Below are 20,527 nucleotides of genomic sequence, written 5' to 3' on the forward strand. Positions count from 1 at the left end.
AACACTTGTATATATTTAAATTTATGTCCATAGTCGCTACTTAAATAGTAAAATATTAGTAATTAAATTAACAATTTAAGTTAGCAATTTAATTTTACCTAAAATTGTTTATAATTTTTTATTGTTGTTTACAATCTTTAACTTTAATTTATTATTTATTTAGTATTTATTATTTTCGGTATTTTCTTATGTACATATTTTCTTTTCCACATTATGTTAGTTTTTAATTTAATAATAATTCAAAATATTTCATAAGCATCTGACAATTCATACACATTTCTTTATCATTTCCACAATAAACATTTAAAAATTTGAAAATCATTTTTTCGTTTGTATTCCTTATATATTCTAGTTTAATAGATAAATGTATAGAAAAATAGAAAATTTTCGTATTTTTATTGAGTAATAAACAAATAGGTATCTTTCAGAATTAAACATGGATAAATATTTTCTATCAATGTTACACCGATTTCTTTTTAGTCTGATTCAAAAAATATCACACAGAAAGAATAAAGATTTTTTGCATATTTTATTAGAAATTTTAAGTTTACATATTTTATCATACGTTTTATATTATACAAATATTAACACATGATGAACCATCATAAAATTTAAAACATTATATTGTTCGTAGTAGTGAAATCTCACGATTAGCATTTTTAGAAGAGTCACTATTATTTTAGTTATTGTAAGGCTTCCATGACTGAAAGAAAGAGATACGTTACTGGCAGGTGAGCAATGTTAACGGTCTTCTGAACATTGTCAAGGTGTACTTTCATGTGTGTTTGTGTGAATATACAAGTATGTTTCATTCGTGGGTATTCGTTTATCGATAAGAGACTTCTTAAATTTTATCGTTACTTGAAAATATTTTATCATAAATTACTATTCTAAAAATTTTACTAGTAATAGATGAATTATATATTTTATCATAATAAATAAAAATGCTTAAAAAAGAAATTATTATCCAAAAAACGTTACAATACAGTCAATACTTTACTAAGTGATACTTAACTAATTGTTAAAATTATCAATATAATTGTAAAAGTATTCATATTTTGTATATTTTGTTGTATATATAGATTAGCAACTAAAAAAACTATAATAAATAAATTATGATTAAATCTAATATGAATTCTACTATTAATAATTATAGTTAGATATTAATTAATTTAAAATTATTTTGTAAGTAAAATGCGTGAAAAAAGAAATATATATTTCCTTATTTTTCAAAATCAGTTATTTAAAACAAATTACGTTAAATAAATATAGTAATATTATAAAGATGAATTGATTTCTCAGAAAAACGATTTATATGACTTTTTCGAATTGAACGAATATGCTACGAGATATAAAAATATAAAACAATATTTGGGTATTATGTTTCGAATTTTTCTTTCAGTCTCTAATAATTTGTATAATATAAAATCAATTATCATACAAGCTATTTAAGAAGTTATGATATTTTTTTGTAATAAATAAGTCATTTTCACTTAAATAAATTGAAAAATTTAATTCATATGTATTTTATTAAAAGTAAATTTTTATTGGAATTTTGTAATATATTCTGCACTAAAGGCGGTTTTATATGTGGATCTAACCTAATGAATTCACTTGCCACGTAATAGTAACATGCCTGTATCAATGTATAGTTAATAGCTCGTAATTCGTGACTTAAGAGTATTTTGTTGACAAAATAGATAGGGTGTAATATTTAGGTTTTATTTAATACAAAATTTTATTTAATCGAATGACAGAAACTTTTTTATACGTAACATCGACATGTTATCTTTAAGGGTTTCTCTATTTCAAGTGTAACCTTGCTTGCCGGTTACAAAAAATTACAATAAGTTATGATTAAATTGTCACATCGAAATAATTGAGTATTATTATATAATAACAACCATGACTGCCGGATGGGAAGTCTATTTTTTGACAATATTAACGTTATTATTTACCTTCTGTGTACAAAGTCTGCAAAGTTTAGAAGTAATATATGCAATAAATGCTGGTGGTGAAGCACACACTGACAGTTATGGAATTCGTTATGCTAGAGATCCTTTATTGAATAAAGTTGGAACTGCATCTGATTATGGCAAGCAGTTAATTATTGGACGAGTAAATGCCATTGATCAGATCTTATATCAAACTGAACGCTATCATCATAGTACATTTGGATATGATATCCCTATCAGCGAAGATGGAGACTATGTTATGATACTGAAGTTCTGTGAAGTTTATTTCAATTCTCCTAATATGAAGGTAATGTTTGGTAATCTTAATTTTGTAATTATGATAAAATATCAAGTATTTTTTTTTATTATTAAATATGATTTTAATTAATTATTATATTTTAAAACAGGTGTTTGATGTTGTTTTAAATGGAGATCATACTGTTGTTACTGACTTAGATATCTTTGAAATAGTTGGACGTGGTATAGCACATGACGAATATATTCCATTTAAAGTTCAAGCTGGAAAATTAATATATAATGATGAAGAATCTGATATATTAGCTGGAAAAATCAGAGTTGAATTTATAAAAGTATTATATTTATAGTTGTTATATGTGTTGTAAAATTTAATTTAATTGTAATTAATTAACCTTAACTAATCAATTACAGGGCTACAGAGATAACCCAAAGATAAATGCTATTGCTGTAGTAAAAGGAAACATTGCAGGTATTATTTTAATTTATAGAGTATTTGAAAGTTTTTAAAATAACTTTTATAATTACTGTTCAATGTTTTTTAGATATACCACAGTTGGGCCCAATTCCTCAGGAACCAGAAGAGTATCACAACATACAGGAAGACGAGGAGGAGTCTACAGTTCGTAGTCGACATACAAGTGGTCCCAGAACTCCAGACCCTTATTCAATTGATGATTCTTCAGTGATGTTACCAGTCTTTATAGCTCTTGGGTCATTTATTCCTTTACTATTTTGCCTATGCAAACTCTAGGTGGTAAAACTTTTTGCACATGAATGCCTTGTACTTAAAAATAATAGTGTTCTATTCAGCTTAGGTAAATTTAGTGCGTGAAGCATTGCCTATGTTGATCAAGTGTACATAGAGAGAACATCTTTGATTTTAAGATATATCATTAAACTTTATTAAAGCTGTTTATTATTAATTTAATCAAATGAACATATCTATATATGTTTTTGTACGACAAACAATTCAAATTAGGAAGGAAATTAGAAACTTAGGAGAGGCGAGGAGTTGTGTAGTCACGAATTTTGTTGCCATTTTGATGTGTTCACTTATGAGTTATTTAATTTTAATGTTAAGAATGAGATAGCAACATTGACATTATCTTTTTCTTTAATATTTGACTCTTCGTACTTTCATTAAATTACGGATAAATATTTATTATTTTTAAGAAAAGCTTGTCGTTATGTGTACATGGCTTATATAAAATTTTGGTTATAATTTTTCTTAGAAACAATATTCCAGAAGTAATGCAAGAAAAGTAATATGTAAAATCACAGTACAATAAATTTAAATATTTTATTTTATTGCACGCACACGTAAAGTTATAATTGAATTTTATAATTAATATATTGTATAAAATTAATGAAATTATTATTGAAATTGCGTATTTAATATGTTTGACGTGAGAAATTTATGTACTTGTACACTTAGTACATTATATTTAATTAAAAATGGAGAAGAATCCAACAGTCCATTAAATACCAAAGTAAATTCAGTCTTTTGCAAATCAGAGTAAATAAAGCTGTTATTATTATCGAATAGAGTCGTTTCTTTCTCATATATTGTTTTATAGTCTCCTATTTTTTACAAGTTTTTTAAATATATTCTGTCACTAGAATATTTCATTATAATTGTTTATACCAAATATCTTTTTAGTTGAAGTAAAATCTAATTATTTCAAATTTTTCCCTACCTTTTTGGTTGTTTGATCCCTCTACATTTAGATTTTTCATTGTACATGAAAAGGAAAAATATTAATACTAATTTTTCACTTTAATCAAAGAGCTAAAAGTTAATGATGATTATGATTGAAGTATTAGGTGACAAAACAATGGTATAATGATAAAATAAAATAGTACAAAAGCAGATATCCAAAATAAATTGTAAAACATATTGCATTTTAAAAGTTGTTACAAAGAATTAATTTTTATTAACTATAAACAAATATATGTTTAATGTTTTTGTTTAATTATTTTTAAAATGAGAGATTATAATCATAACAATAACAAATTTTATTTATTTTAATAGATTTTTATCTAAATTTATATTGTAATAATATAAAAAATGCGTGTGCGTGTATATATAAGCATACGAGTTTATAATAATAATAGTAATATGTGAGAAATCTAACACAATTTCAATTTGCTTCACAGAATTTTTTCTTCTGTTTTTAATATTTTACGAAGTACAATCGAATATAAATTTGTTGGTCCTGTTATTTGTTTTTACTGTTATTAGCTCAAAATTAACAATTTGAAATATAATATATATTATAATAATATATAAAACACAAATATTTTTTATAACACATTTCTATATGTTATTCCTTTATATTTTATCTATTGTTATCTACGAATAAATTTTAGTTATATTATACATCACGTGGAAATCAATTTTATATCACATATATAATATACTGGATGTTCAATCTTAATCGATAAATGTGAATTATTTGTAAAATATTCGCTCAATGAAAAAATGTTTTAGATAAGAAATAAGTGGTTTTAAGGGGGGCATAAAATGGTGTAACTGTTTTTTCTGTAGGTGTACTCGCATAAGTCATATGAAGATCAACTTTGGTTTTTTAATTGAAAACATATATCTTTTAATGCATCATTCGATTCAGCTCGTCATTACTTATGAAACGGTATTAACCCATATCATGTCAGGAAACCATCAGTTTAGGAGATATTTGTTCTAAATATTCGGATACCTACCTATTTTGTAATGTAGATATTACTACTCCATTTTATGCTTTCCTTGAAACTATTTAATTTTTTTCAGAGACATTTTTCTATTCAGTGAATAATTTACGAGTAATTCACATTTGTCGATCAAAATTGAACATCCTATATGTACTTAATTATTGTAAAATAACGAATCCATTTTTTAGATTTAAAATACATTTATCATGGTAATTTTTTTTTTTTTTTTTTTTTTTTTTTTTTTTTTTAAATTTGGTATTTAGGGTCACATCTACCCATTAGGGTCATTATTGACTACACTGATGGAAATTTCCCTAAGTTTGAAATAATTATTCAATGATATATTCTTAACAATAACTATAAATTAAATGAGAAATAAACATTACGACACAAATGCTATTACGTGTAATGAAAACGCGATTTTTTATCTTGAAACATAATTGTTTAATTATAGCATGATTACAAAAACTTACCAAAAATTCTGTTGTTTGCAATCATGATATAATATACGATAATAGGAAAAGGAAGTAATATTTTTAATTTAAGTATTTTTGTGAAACATTGGATATTTGGGTAAATCCTTAAAGTCTATAATTTTAATATTGTTGACACATATTGCATAATTTTATTTAAATAAATATTTTATGTGATCTTATCTATTATTTTATTTTACTATGACTTGTATTAGGAAGTTCTAAAGGTTATGTTAAATCTTGTCGAAATGAACGCCAAGAATCATTTATTGTCACAGCGATACATTAAAAGAAAATGCTATCTGATTCAAGTATACAGATAACATTTCATACATTATACTGTATTAATAATTTTTAATCGTGGATCTGATCATGGATAAAGAATGAATTGTAAAATTTATAAACCGATTTCTCGATTGTGTTGAATTTAATTATGTAAAATTTTCGAGATAACCTCGAATGGTTTTGTAAACAATTATAAAATTATAAAATTTTCGGTGTTTTTGGATGCCGATTACTATGATTTAAGAAAAGCTTATTAAGTATATTTATTCAAGAGGAAATAAATCGTTATTATCTCTATTTTAATTACCTTTAACAAATATTTATTACGTACATGTATATTTTCTAAATATTAAAATCTGTTGCTATCTTGAATTTTTTCGATAACAAATAAAAAGCAGAATAATAAATAAATTTATCGAAAGTCACTTGGTAATATAAATAATCATTTTCAATTATTTTTATTTCCTAGAACTTATACAAATTATAAAATAAAAATTCCGAGTTTTTCATTTTGAAAGAATAGAAAATGATAGACATCGTTTATTTCCCTAAGCGGCTAATGATCAATTTTACCAGTTATTATTTACAAAAAAAAAAAAAATTCTAGTAATTATACTAAACACAGTGGTAACGGAAAGCGATGAAAGTTAGTAAGCAATAAATGAAAAGAGGGGAAATAATCCTGTAGGCAGGGCTTCAAGGTGTAAACGAAAAATTGCCTGTTCATGATACGAAGTTAGTGAAAGCGATTCATATGGTCCGTTTTGCCACGAACCCACCTCAGGATGCGGTTGATGATATCGATCGTGTGATTTGCACCGATGAACAGAAGAAAGCACTTACAACAAGTTCAATTGACCGTCGAGTACTGCGAAAGGTACTACGTGCATGCATATGTGTACGTCGACTGGTGTGTTCTTAATGGGAATAAGCTCATTCATCCCATATGAAACGGAAGATCACGTGACCTCCGATCGTCTAGGCCTTTGATGTATGGTCATCACTGGCAATTAGCTGTCAATTCAAGGCCGTGCTTATGTCTCCGAAACCCCGAGCCCTAAGTCTCGAGTGGCAATCATCCCTCTGGCGAGAAGGACCAAAACTGCGATCTCTTATTGAAGTTACTTTAACAGTCGTCATTTTTTATAATTCATTGGATTAGTTGTTAATCATCCGGCTCTAACGATTTTCTTTTTCGATTTCAAAATCAAGAATTTTATCGATAAATTAAGGTAGATCGACGACGATTTCACAGTACTAAGTAAAAATTCTGATCTAGATTCTCGTTCGGTAGAGAGGTGGTTAAACTAACCTCTGAGGTTTAGATCCATTATTCGCGATCTGGTTACTTGCCTATATATCTTTATGGTTAATGTTACGAAATAAAAGAAAAAATAAATATACGAATCGATTGAACACTCGTAAATTTAGATCTATAGTGTAATATAGATGATATAGGTGATATAGATGTATAGTATAATAAAGTACATATACAATGTAATAAAGTACATATGCGATATAATAAAGTATGTATATTTGTTACACGGGATAAAATCTTTATTGGATAAATAGAAATATTTTTTCCTTTACTGTTTCATTGTAAGAAGTATAGTGGTATTTTTATGTTGAAAATAATTTTAAAATTTCTCTTGACATTGAACATTTATTTCTCAAGACCTTATATAATGGAGCAAATCTTTTATCAGATTCAAAATTTAAAGATAAGATACTTAACATTTTCGTCAGAAATGAACAGTATAAGTAGAAGTAGAATAGTATAACTGACACTAATTTTATTGTTCTTGATTGTATGGTATCGATTGAAATGAAATAAAATATTCATTTAATTATTTTGAACGAATTCATAAAATTCGTCGTTGGGGATGTTAATGGGAGAAACTGCTTTTGAACACTAGTCCCATGGAGTCCTTTGAATTATAGTTGCTTAGAATTTTGATATTCCTTCTTCGAAGGTTTAAACTAAAAAATTCACATTGGTTTAAGTGTTAATTCTTTTTACTTTTTACTTATTTAAATCGTTATGTTTATTATATAATTTATTAATATATATATATTGTATATATTGTATATTTTATATATTTTGAATATCCTTGATAATTTATTTCATAAACGGATGAACGTGAAGAAAACAGGTGTTCTTGAATCTTATAATGATAATGTATCGGCAGTTTTAACGATATCAAACTTTTAAATTTTACCGACAACAATCAGGGATGTACACTTAAGGAATGAGGAGTGTGATGATTTTGAATATAATGAATTAGAAAAGATAAGGTAAAAGGTAAAAGACAGAAATATATGCATATATACATACATAAAAAGAAAAATTGAATTTGAAATTAAATTCAAATTAAATTGAAATACTTGGTAGTATTAATTATTTCTGCAGGTTGCCTGTTGAAATGTATTTAAAGAAAATATATTTCAAATGAATGTTTGAAAAATATGTATATTATTTGTGAATCATTTTATAGGATTAATTGTGATTTTATACTTACCTTTTTTATTTATCATTATTTTTTTTTCAATTGCTTTTATACTCTTCAAGTGTATAATTACTTGTACATGTTTTATTTATAACTCAAAGATCTTTCACTTTGAAATTTGTCAGGATATACTTCATAAATACATAATACTTAATAATATGTTTATTGTTTAATCATTTTGATTTAACGATTACATGAAGTAGGTTTGCTTTAGAATATTACATAAGTAAATATATAAGATGTAATTGGGTTTAATCTTGCAGCGGACGTTTTATTGATTAAAAAGATAATTCGATTCATAACAAAGTTCAATATGATAATTCGATAAAAATTAGAAGAGAGATCATGATTAGGACGGTTATAGGCGCCGAGGCTGTTGTAACATTGTAACATCGAAATCGTAACATAAGGTGGTTAATAATCAACGAAATAATCTTTGTCGATTGAAATTTTGGGTCAGCGAATGTTCATTATATTAAATTGGGAATTTAATCTATTTAACATCTACGTGTTTAAATTAACAACTTAATTAACAAGCACAAGAATTTTTGTTAAAGTTGCAAAATGTTAGGAATTTTAAACTCGATAAAAATTTGCCTAATTTTTCATGAATATCTGAAAAAATCTACATATGCTATTTCTCACTTTCTCATTTACGTGTATTTTTATTACTCGTGCAATAGTAGCATAAGCAAAGACGAAAGCGCGCGAGCGCGCAAATAGGAGCAGAAAATTCAGAGAGCCATTTTAACTTCAACAGTCTTGAAACGAGTCGTCACGAAAGTCGTGGTCAATCTGCTATTACTTGACAGAAAAGTGCGGAAGCTAATGGGATAATGTACGTTGAATAAAAGGCCACGTACGTTGCTATATTTTTACGAGAAGAAGTGCATTAGAATCGGCGTAGCTAGCCAATAAATGGCCTGACCGCGTTGAATGTGCCTTGGCAACACAGGCTACATTTTACGATTAAGCGCGCGCGTCCACTTGAATTCATATACGTACATACGTACGTACATACCAACACTTGCCTCTGCTACGTGCTTTATTAAAATCACAGACAGCTTGTATCGTAGAGAACAGCCGTCCTGTTGGAATAAACTCTGCGTCGAACCCTGTCATATTCCTTTTGACAAAAGAAGTCGCGTTTCCTTTTTGTGACCTTCGATTGAATCGGCTGTTTTTTGACTTATCTGGCGATAACGCGAAATCAACATCGATAGATCGATCTTTCGATACATGGTTATTGGAAAAAACCCTTTCGATACATCTGATCCAAGTTTTGTTTCCATCATTCCGAATTCCAATGAAAATGCTTCCGTTTTCCTATCCGTATTTGTAGACCCCAGTCGTCAATCACAACTAGTTGGTCCAATTTGCTAATGCGCTACATTAATTGTCTAATTAAAGTACTTACTTGAATTAACAGATCGACGAACTGCAATCGACAGATTGCATTGGACCTACCGCCTTCAACGAGGTGTTTCTTTACGAAGGTGTTCTTCTCGATGATTCTATGCCATGTACACATTCATCGAATTTCGTTGCGTTAATCTGTTCTAGTGAATTTCGTTTTACGTCAAGCGATTTCGATTAATCTAAAAAAATGATTCGTTATTACGTTGAATTATTTGTTCCAGAAAATTTGTAGATATAGCGTTTCCTAATAAGGGGGATTTTATTTATTTATCTCGATCGTAAATTCGTATGAATATCACGTTTCCTTATTTCGCGATACATTTACATGGCTGCGGAACGATTTGTAACTAAGCATCATCGAATCTTTCCCACCGATATTATCGGCATGGTGATGTCGGTAAATCCGAATTTCCTTTCCGCGATAATCCAGTTCGGTTAATTTGATGGTAAGAGGAAAGCGTGAGGGTGTTGCTAAAATGACAAAGCGGAATCACCGGTTCGCCGACCGGGTTCACGATAATCTGTTCGACACTTGTCCTGGCCGATCGTAGATTGTCCGATACAGCTATGCGAATTCACACATACGCGCGCATGGGTTTACAAGTGCCCTCAATGATCTTATAAAAGCAGCGGTCACTGCGAGAACCAGCTATTCGCTGCTAGCAACAGCCACGTGAAACGTGTTAGACACTACCTTTTCCTTTCGTGCGAAACGATCGAAGAATAAAACTCCGGTTCAAAAATGGTGCAAATCGTCGGCAAATACCAATACGTCTCCAATGAGAACTTCGAGGAATTCATGAAAGCTTTGGGCCATGCGGAACTCGTGAATCCTTTCTTACAAGCGAAACCCTTGATTGATGTACAGAGGAACGGCGATCAATGGACCATCGTAGTTACCAGCGGCGACAGAACTACTACAGCTTCCTTCAAGTTGAACGAACCTTACGAGGAGAAGCTGCCCTCTTCTGACCGCAAGTTCAAGGTTTGTGTGATTAATCGTGCTAATATGATAAATTATCTACCGTACAATTAACGAACTTAAAGCGAATAAATTAGTTCGGTTTGAATCAATGGTTCTTTTCTAAGCTAAACGGAAATATCAATCGGGGAATAATTGCAAATTGAGTTCCACGATCGTTCCTTACTCGAGTTTCTAAATCGTCAAAAAAATATTTCAATTTTAGATTATCTTGAAAGCTGTGCAGTATCGTGTGATCGATAAGAGATTTCGATAAAATTTGGTGACTGAATGTTTATCGCGACAGATAAATTATTCGTTACCTGCGGCGGTTTTTATGATTTAACTGATATAATATCGAAACGGATTTATAGTACCCGGTAAAGATAAATTCTACTGTCTATGATAAAATTGGATGAACAAAACATTAATGATACTATCATGTATAGAAAACAAGAATGTTTTTGAATACGAATTTATCGTATTTCTAATAACAGGATGTTCGTCTTCTGAAGCATGTAACTGAAATTTGCGGTAGGGCAGGAATTTGATAACAATTTGGTATAGAGTTAAAGTAGCTATTCGACGTCATTTGTTTTTAAAGTATATTTTAATAGGAAACCATTTTTAGGATTATTTTCTTTCATAATAAATTAATTAACCGTATTAACGTATCGTTTCATTAATTTGACCAAATGTATCACGCAAGGAAAGAAACATCGATAATTAACGATTGTTATATCGAAATTTAAATTCTAATACTTATTCATCAGTGGATTATGTATTTGTCTCATTCGTATCGTTGATAATGTAAGTTATCTGCAGTATCGACATAAATATGAACTTTCACGAAATAAACTATACCTTTTATTATTGTAGAGCGTCACGACACTGGATGGTAACAACTTCAGAACGGAAACGCAAGTTAGCGACACACTCAAAGTCATCCGAGTGTACGAATTCTTGGATACCGAGATGAAAGTAGTAAGTACTTTCTTTTCTTTCCTAGTATATCTTATATCATATTAAAAAAATTAAAACAAGATTTAATCGCAGAAGCATTTGATTACACATACAAAATGTGAGATTAAATCTAAGGAAATCTGCCAAAATACGTTAAAACACTATTATATGATATGTCGTAAAATTCATAACTAACACTTTCGCAGCCGCACTTTTCTCATTTCCCTAAAGATTAAAAGTTACTTCAGTGGGAGTAAGTCTAAAGCCGGTTACTATAGGCTACTATTATCGACAGAGTAAATGTTGAGCTATAAAATTTATTTTAAAATTCATACTTATATTTATCTGTAATAGCTTGGAATATATAATAGTTATTCGTAAAAATCTTAACTGTTACATTAAGAATGCTTGAATAAGAGTTTTACGTTCGTTTACAGCTTCGTATCGTTTTTCAAATTGTTTTGCTATTTCATAAAACGACGTGATTCTACGTCAGCGGCTGCAAACGAGTTAAAGCACTGGCTGTCATTTCGTGAATATATCGTAAACCTCCTCTTCCTTATCGATACACATTTTTATTAGACAATGAAAACTCTGTAGATATCGTTATTGCCACTCAGTTCAAAATTGTATAATATGCACAAATTAGAACAATAAAAATCGGAATAAAAAATCGACTTTTTTTTAACGAGAGATTTTTTAAAGTTTCTAAACCTATTTTGTAAACATATAATATTTAGAACTCTTTGCTTATATTACATCACAAACGTGTAAATACCTAAAAAGAAATACATGTTTAATTATAACTGATACTTAATATATCGTTACGTAGTATACAACACAGTGATTTATGTTTTTTTTTTCAGTATCTGTCTATGAACAAGGGCGACCTCAAGGCAACACGTACATACAAGAGGCTCTAAAATACAAATATTTAGATAAACAAATAATATCATTTTTTTTACGTTAACTAAAAATAAAAGCTTTTTCATGATTTCACCTCAAGTTTCTCTCCTTCACCATGATTTTTTTCTTCGAAATGATAACAGATTTTGGAAATTTTGAATAAAAGTTTGACACAACGGACAAAAACAATAATATTGTTTACGTAAACTTTATTTAATAATTCGCAACGCAACAAATGCAATAAGAATATTTTTCGAAGTTCAAGTTTCAAAATCGTCAATTTTTCATCGTATCGTTTGAAATAAAATAAATTTGAATGACATCGTCTTTTCTAAAATAATGCACTTTTTTCAGTTATAAATTACCAAATACAAAGAACGACGAATTCGTTTTATACGTACGTGTGTATAAACATTGTAAGTACTTTTGTGTATAAAAGAAATAACAGAGGCAAAATAGATACAGTAAGGAATAAAGATAGAGAAAAGAACTGGGTTCTCTTTCTTTTACACGGTAACGTTATTTTGGCAGTTAAAAATTTCACGAATCCGTTATAATTAGTTAAAAATTTTCTTTGTTCGTTTAGTCGTATCGTTTAATGATAATAAAGATCATCGGAATACATGTCCTTGAATCAGTCGCACCTTTAAAACTGGACAATCGAAATGGACAAAATAGGGTCGTAGATTTTTTCTTATATCGTGATCATTTTGTCTTCCTTGGTAAATCTCTCTCTTTTCATCGTTGCTCGCATCTCTCCTCAGCATCTAGTTAGTTTTCGCTTTAGCGTTACACACATAAATTGTTCTTTCGTTTCGTACTTGTTCGAATTTATTTAATATAATATGTATCACATTAACTCATAGAAGTGCTGTACATAGATGGATAAAAAATACATAAGAATAGTAGTAATGATGAGTTTATAATATTCTCTCGCACTATACTTCGAAATAGGAACAAACAAAAAAAAAAAAATAAATATATGGTACCTGTCGTTCACATTTTCTGTGTGTGGATGTAAACATAAGACACGTGTAGGTATACATGTTTCTTCGCATGTGTTTGCAGATACACACATGTGTTAAATGTGTAATGTAAAGTCTTCTTTATAAAAAGAACGATGATTAATTATTATCAAGTATAATGCACATATAAAATTAAAAAGTATAAAAAAAACCGTTCAGTTTCGTGTTTTACGTTAAGAATATGTTAAGAAACCGACTCGCATAGTCAAGCGTGACGTAACACTCCCTCCGAATCCCGAATTTTTATCTGTTGGCTACTTGATGGACCTGCGCTGCGTGTGTAAATGTCATGTTTACAGGCCAGTTACAGCACCACGTGTGAACACTCCCCTTCGGCTAATATCAGAGACCGCTAGTGGAAATGCGTCGATTTATTTACAAAAACAATCGATATTTTCCTTCACTTTTAATTATTCACGTTTCTCACTTCTCCTTTTTTCTACCCCTCGAATCTCTCTCTATTAGATATTTTTTGCTTCCAGCGAGACATCACATTTCCAGCACGATCGAAGCAGTTAAAAGCGATAGCATATATTTTGTTTTTTCTTTTTCTTTTTTTAGTGTATATTCTCTCTCTTACACACACCCTCGCTCTCTCGCGCGCTCTCTCTCTTTTTCTCGCCCCCCCCCCCTCTCTCTCTCTGTCACTCATTCTTTCTCTCATACTCGCTCTCATTCTCTCGCACATTTTCTCTCTTCGCCAATATAGATAAACAGACTCATTACTTCATCGGTACATATACACATTAATATATTATATTTTATATATTTTACGTTAATTATAGTAAAAACTCTTTCCGGTTCGTTATATATTTCCTAAGAAACTACTTTTTAGCGGATGTTTTGATGTTCTCTTTCTGATAAAGAAAGAGTAACGTTTATCGGTGCGTAACGTACGATTGACATAAAGCTAAGATCGAAACCGGTCTCGTGTGCCGCTAATTCAATCGGAACTCATTTCGTGGATCAGTTGGTTGTCGTTTGGAGCGATCACTGGCGACAGGTCTTTCTTCGGCACATCCTCGATCGTTACAGTTATCTCAACGTTTTCGGATACGCCGTTTTCAATAACTTTCCCTTTGTCAGACGTTGTTTTTCTGCTCAACGAGGTCTTGGAAGTTTTCGATACCGTTGTAGACTTGTTATTCGATGATGCCGCCGTGGTGGTCTTCGACGCTGAGGACAAGCGTTTCATCGTAGTCGTGCTCGCGGTTGAACTGACCGCAGACAAACGGGTCGTCTTTGCAGAAGCGGTGCTAGTTCGCCCCATGGAAATCTGTTTGTTGGCTGTTTCCTTTACTTGTTTGTCTATTATCGGAGCCTTCGTGGAGGACATGCGAGTTTTCGGTGTGGTTGCAGCGGCTGGAGCCGTTTTCGGTCTAGCCTTGGCTGTTGCGTTGGCAGAGGTGGCAGTAGATGTGGGAGAAGCGCTTGGTTTCGCAGCTGTGCTAGATTTTGTGGTCATACTGGCAGAAGTGGGTCTTAACTTCGTCGTTGCCGTTGTTCCACTGGACATTCGCGTAGTAGATGTTTTGACTAGCGTAGTTTTGGTCGCTGATGGTGACTTCGTAGGAGGTTTGGTTGCGGCTGGTTTGCTTAGAGACTTTATGTCGCCGTTCGCGGTTGGTTTCTTGTCGGTAACTGATGATTTGAAAGGAGTTGATGTCGTGGCAGCTTTTGGTTTAGGAGCAGTACCGACGTTGGCTTTGCTCGCTGGCTTCGCTGCAGCAGTCGATGTCGTTACTTTCGGAGAGGACTTCGGAACTGATGGCTTGCTAGTTGTCGTGGCTAAAAGTGTCGACTTCTTCGGAGCGTCTAGGTCTTTTGGACGAGAGGGCGCAGTAGTTGATGGCTTTTTCGCTGCTGCTGCTGCTGCTGTCGTCGTTGTCGACGATCGTGTCGCGTAAGCTGCGGTTTTCGAGGGAGACGTTTGCGTTGATTTAGGTGCTTTGGACATCGTACTTTTCGTTGATTTCGTAGTAGACGGTTTTGCTTTCGTTTTGCTTTGTGCTGCAATTGCACTTGCTGCGACTGCTGTAGTTGCGGCTGCTGCAAGTACAGCTCCTTCAATGACTTTGTTTTCTGAGACTTCGACCACCTTTTCTACTTCTGACTCTTTAACTTCTGACTCTTTAACTTCTGACTCTTTAACTTCTAGCTCTTTAACTTCTGACTCTTTAACTTCTGATTCTTTAACTTCTAGCTCTTTAACTTCTGGCTCTTTAACTTCAACTTCTGGTTCTTTAACTTCTGGTTCTTTAATTTCTATTTCCTTAACTTCTGGCTCTTTAACTTCTGGCTCTTTGATTTGTAGCTCATCAACCTCAAATTGTTGAACTGTTGGTTCTTTGATTTCCAAATGCTCGATCTTTTGCTCCATTTCCGGTTCCCCGTATTTTAATAGATCAATTTCTGATTCTTTGATTTCCGGTTCCTTGAATTCTTGCAGAGGTTCTTGAACCTCCTTCTTATCTGGTATCATACACAGTTCATCGATTACAGGTTCCGAGGGTTTCTCTGATTCTATGACGTCTTTCAATTCCTGTTTCTTTACAATTTCTTCTTGAAGGTCTTCGACAATCTTGGGTTTGAAGATTTCTTCTTCTTCTTCTTTGGGCTGTAATTGATTCTCCAAACCTGTGAATTCCTGCATAGAATCGGACAAATTCAAAGTAGCTTCTTTTATTAAATCCACATCTCGTGCTGCTGTTTCCCTTATTTCTGGTATCGTTGGTTCTATTGGTTCCTCCATCATTTTTACTACTTGTTCCGGGATATCAGCTGTAACAGTTACGTCTCGTGCTGTTGTTTCCTCTGTTTCTGGTATCGTTGATTCTATTGGTTCCTTCATCGCTTTTACTACTTGTTCCGCGATATCATCGACAACAGTTACGTCTCGTGCTGTGGTTTCCTCTGTTTCCGGTATCGTTGGTTCTGTCGGTTTCTCCATCGTCCTTACTGTTTGTTCCGCAATATCATCGATAACAGTTACGTCTCGTGCTGCTATTTCCTCTGTTTCTGGCATCGTTGATTCTATTGGTTCCTCTACCGTTTTCACTAGTTGTTCCGCGACATCATCGATAACTGTTACGTCTCGTGCTGTAGTTTCCTCTGTTTCTGGTATTATTAGTTTTGATGGTTCCTCCATCGCTTTTACCGATTGCTCTGCGACATCATCGATAACAGTTATGTCTTTTGCTGCTGTTTCCTCTGTTTCTGGCATCGTTGGTTCTACTGATTCCTCCATCGCTTTTATTACTTCCCCCGCGGTATCATCGATAACAGTTACGTCCTCGGTTGGTATTTTCTCTGTTTCTGGTATCGTTGGTTCTACCGATTCCTCCATCGCTTTTACTACTTGTTCCGCGGTAACACCGACAACAGTCGTCTCGTCTAGAACTTCTTTCGATTCGATTACTTCCGATTTTTGTTCAGTAACGACAGTCGAATCGATGGGACAAGTAATATCGTCGATAAGTTTTTCTTTATCTTCTTCGGGAGAAAGAGGTGGTGTCAGTTCGCATTGGATCTGAAGTGGTTTCATGCAAACTTGCTCTTCGTCGAAATCTAATAAATTCATTTGAATTGGTGGATTCGCGCACACTAGTTCATCGGCTTCCATTTTATCGAATTGCATATCTGGAATCGAATCTTTCTTAACTGCTTCGAACACACTACCGGTTTCTATCGAATATGCTTGATAAGTATCAATTATTTCCGGCTGTGACGTTGAACTAACATCGGTTACTTCTTTCGTTAATTGACAAACTTCGTTACTGCTCTCGATACCAAAGGATTGTAGATTATACTGTCCAGGCATGAAGAACTCTGGCGCTGTCGGATGCAATGAGACTTGTGTTGGTATGGAAGACTGAACCTCTGTACTCTCCACGGGAGCTGTTAAATCACTTTCCATTGCATCAGGGACTGGTGACATCGACGAAGGAGTGTCAGCTTCGTTCGAGCAAATTTCTTTCTGGAGATCACTACTAGGAACAGCCGCATCCTCGCTCGCTTCGTCTATGGGTTTCGTTTCGTCTATGTCAACGCTGGAAGGTGATAGCGGTTGTTCATTATCAACGGATATGGCTTCTTTTTCCGACTCAAATTCAGCAGAATAATTCTCAGTCAAAGGAGAGTGATCGTATTGGCCAGTTTCTTGCTGTTCCAGTTGAACAGAATCTGATTGCACGTTTAGGAAGTCGTCCGTGCTGATCTTTGATTCATCCGCGTGCTCGATGAAAGTATCTTCGTTATCTTCCTGTTGCGAAGACAGGTTCACGAATTCCGCGGTTTCTTCTGGTAATGTTGACTTATCTGCTGACTCTGCAGTACTAGGTACAATTATTAAATTGGCAGAGCCAGTTTGTAAGTTAGGCAATTCTATAATGAGTCTGTCCTCTTCTTTGTCTATGATACCGTTTCGTTCTTCCAAATCGGTATTGCTCAAATTATGAACAGCGTTCAGGTCGACACCTTTGTCGAATGCTGCTTCGAAATCGCTAGGTGTAAAGGACATGGCCATCGGGTCCTTGGCAATGTCGTATTCACGGTCAGAGCTCGAAAACGACTCATCTATCGCAGAGGTACCTGTTCTGTGGGATTCATTTGCCGTCAAGAAACTAGCTATGGATTCATCTCCAAATTCAGCTTTCATCGATGAAACTTCGGAATTGTCCATATTACTATATTGTCGATCAGACGAGAAATCTGTGAAATCGGTGCAGAAGTTACGCTGGCGCGACTGTTTATCACCGTTTTGGTATTCCTTGTCCTCAGTTTCAACTTCTCTTGGTCTCTGGCACACTTCTTTTTCGAATTCGCTCTGACTGGGCACTTGAATGTCGTCCATTTGTGGTACTTGCTTGAACGGTGATCCAGAAACGGGATAATCCTTGACAAGATTCATCGTGGTTCCTATTAATTGTGGTGAAACAGGTATAAATTCAGCTGCGTTAGGATTCAGTTGAAAATCCATGTCTTTCGGCTTTTCTTGCTCCTCTGCGCAAGATTTTTCCACTGTCTCCAGATCTTCTGTTTTGTCCTCGGCGTTAATCTAGTTGTGAAGAATTATTTGCCGTTAGAAAAATTAATGTTACGTGTTGAAGCGGTGGAAAAAGTTGAATTATAGGGAAAAGTTGAATCATAGGATAAGCAAAATATTTGTAAAATTGCGCTCGTATATTATCTGAGAAGTATATTTGGTTTTGATCTGACTCAAAATAGTCTAAACGATTGATAACTGAAGGAGACCAGGGCTAAAAATGTATCAGGCAAAATCGTTCTAACAGCAATATCATAATGACGGAAAGAGATAAAAATATATTCTAAATTTATCTCGACGCGTAAATCGATCACACTATTATTTCCTTCATTTTATTAGTATCTCTAACAACGAATCGTATAGCTTCGAGGCTTGCCATTGAATGTTTAATTTATACGAATCTTAAATTTAACGTTATAAATCAACTAACATTTTAACGTTAGAACTCTATTACAGGTATTATGTACCTATAAATAGTATTACACGTGTAAATAATACTACTTAAGCGTAATAAAGATCTTTCTAAGAGAAGATAATCTTTTTAAAGTAATTCTTCTTTTATGTATATTAAATAAAGTTATTATTTTAGATAGATTTTAAAATGCAATTATTTTGAAAATTTAATCGAAGAAAAAATGAAATTTTTTCACGTTTCCTAATTATTCGAATTTTTTGTACTGGATTCGGAAAAAAATACATTCAAATATAGTTAACGATACTTAATATATTGTATCAAATCGATTTATACTCTATTAATCATCAATGCTAAATATAAGATCTCTTGTTACTTTTTTTCGAATAATAAAGCACCATTGGTCTATTGACTCTCATCGCCATTAATAGTCAATTATTATCATCGAGACTATCAAAACCATATACTTATTTTATCGTAGGGCAGCAATATGTTAATCAAACGATATGACAATCTGTCATCTTATATAATTATATTAACATTAAAATAAGACAGCCACTTCCAAATATGTATACAGCAGATGTTTCTGATTGGGAACTGGTCCAGTTAACGGGTTAAAATTGTAAATATTAATAGGTACCATTAGTATTTTGTCAACTTGTACGCAGTTTCAACCTAATTTTCAAAATAACATTCCCCTCGAGGCTTCGCGAATGCTAGAGTGACGCTAACGAGTAATAAGCATAAGACAAATTCAAGATACCTCTGTGTTAATAACCTCGGGCGATTCCTCTTTCGGACTTTCGCATTTAATATCCTCCTCTATGCCTTCGGACTGGATTTTCGACTCGGTATCTTGGACAGGTAGCTCTGATGTCGCGGTTTCTTCCACACTTCTCGTTTCCTGCGGTTCGCCAACAGATGTCGCAGAGTTCTTCTCTTTGTTTGGATCAATGCGATAGTAGTCCCACTCGTCTTCGGAATCTTCGCTGTCTGCTACATTATCCGATTCGCGAATCAGTGCAGGCTGAAGAGGTTCTGCAAAGAATGATCGACAATGAAATTATCGTTGTTACGAGATATAAATCGCAATATCGTTAAATATATACGTATAAAATTGTATCGGGTAAAATAAAACGAAATAAAGATACACGTCGATGTTTCTTGAACGTGTAGTATATTACAAGCGACGAGAAAGCAGAAGCCACGGTTAAGATTTCCTTTACTACGTCCATTTCGACTTGGTCGAAAAAATGATTACATTTGCACGAAACCAATCGATAAACTGTAAATAGAACGCTTAATTCGCGAGATACAAAGTATACATCGGGTAAACGATTAATTATGTATCGTAAATTATTCGTAAGAAACGAAAGGTCAACGATTCATACCGACGATAAATAATTCAAAATGTTAATAAATTCAACTGTAATAACAGAATAATAGAATTAAGCGTGTTACAACAGATAAATACGCTAATTGAATTATTACGAAAAACAGCTTTGGCGTTTGAATAACGATAGTAGCATAATAGCTGTTATGCATGAAGTATATAGTATAAGAAATAAATTGTATAATAGCGAAATAAAATTATACTTTGCTTCATTTTC

General features: G+C 32.4%; 3 protein-coding genes across 4 annotated transcripts in view; 2 read left to right on the plus strand and 1 right to left on the minus strand.

Annotated features, from left to right (window-relative positions):
• The first annotated feature begins 1,905 nt into the window (after window positions 1-1,905).
• Window positions 1,906-3,436, plus strand: LOC108549021 (malectin-A). Its single transcript, XM_017902227.1, has 4 exons — window positions 1,906-2,262; window positions 2,363-2,545; window positions 2,625-2,682; window positions 2,756-3,436. The coding sequence occupies exons 1-4, from the start codon at window positions 1,906-1,908 to the stop codon at window positions 2,962-2,964; spliced, it is 807 nt and encodes a 268-aa protein (XP_017757716.1). The 3' UTR covers window positions 2,965-3,436.
• A 6,813-nt stretch (window positions 3,437-10,249) lies between these two features.
• On the plus strand, window positions 10,250-12,634 carry Fabpl (FABP-like protein). Its single transcript, XM_017902233.1, has 3 exons — window positions 10,250-10,591; window positions 11,447-11,551; window positions 12,397-12,634. The coding sequence occupies exons 1-3, from the start codon at window positions 10,349-10,351 to the stop codon at window positions 12,451-12,453; spliced, it is 405 nt and encodes a 134-aa protein (XP_017757722.1). The 5' UTR covers window positions 10,250-10,348; the 3' UTR covers window positions 12,454-12,634.
• Window positions 12,635-14,070: 1,436 nt separating this feature from the next.
• LOC108549022 (kinesin-related protein 4) overlaps window positions 14,071-20,527 on the minus strand; it is a 237,398-nt gene continuing 230,941 nt past the window's right edge. The window contains exons 9-10 of one of the 2 annotated variants that reach the window (XM_017902228.1): window positions 19,681-19,955; window positions 14,071-18,517 (exon numbers count right to left, since the gene is read on the minus strand). In XM_017902228.1, the coding sequence (XP_017757717.1) occupies window positions 14,405-18,517; window positions 19,681-19,955 (4,388 nt within the window). In that variant the 3' untranslated portion in view covers window positions 14,071-14,404. The remainder of the gene's footprint in view (window positions 18,518-19,680; window positions 19,956-20,527) is intronic. The other variant, XM_017902229.1, reaches the window with a different exon arrangement.

This window comes from Eufriesea mexicana, unplaced genomic scaffold, assembly GCF_001483705.2.
Source record: "Eufriesea mexicana isolate 0111107269 unplaced genomic scaffold, ASM148370v2 scaffold1809, whole genome shotgun sequence".
Classification (NCBI taxonomy): domain Eukaryota; kingdom Metazoa; phylum Arthropoda; class Insecta; order Hymenoptera; family Apidae; genus Eufriesea; species Eufriesea mexicana.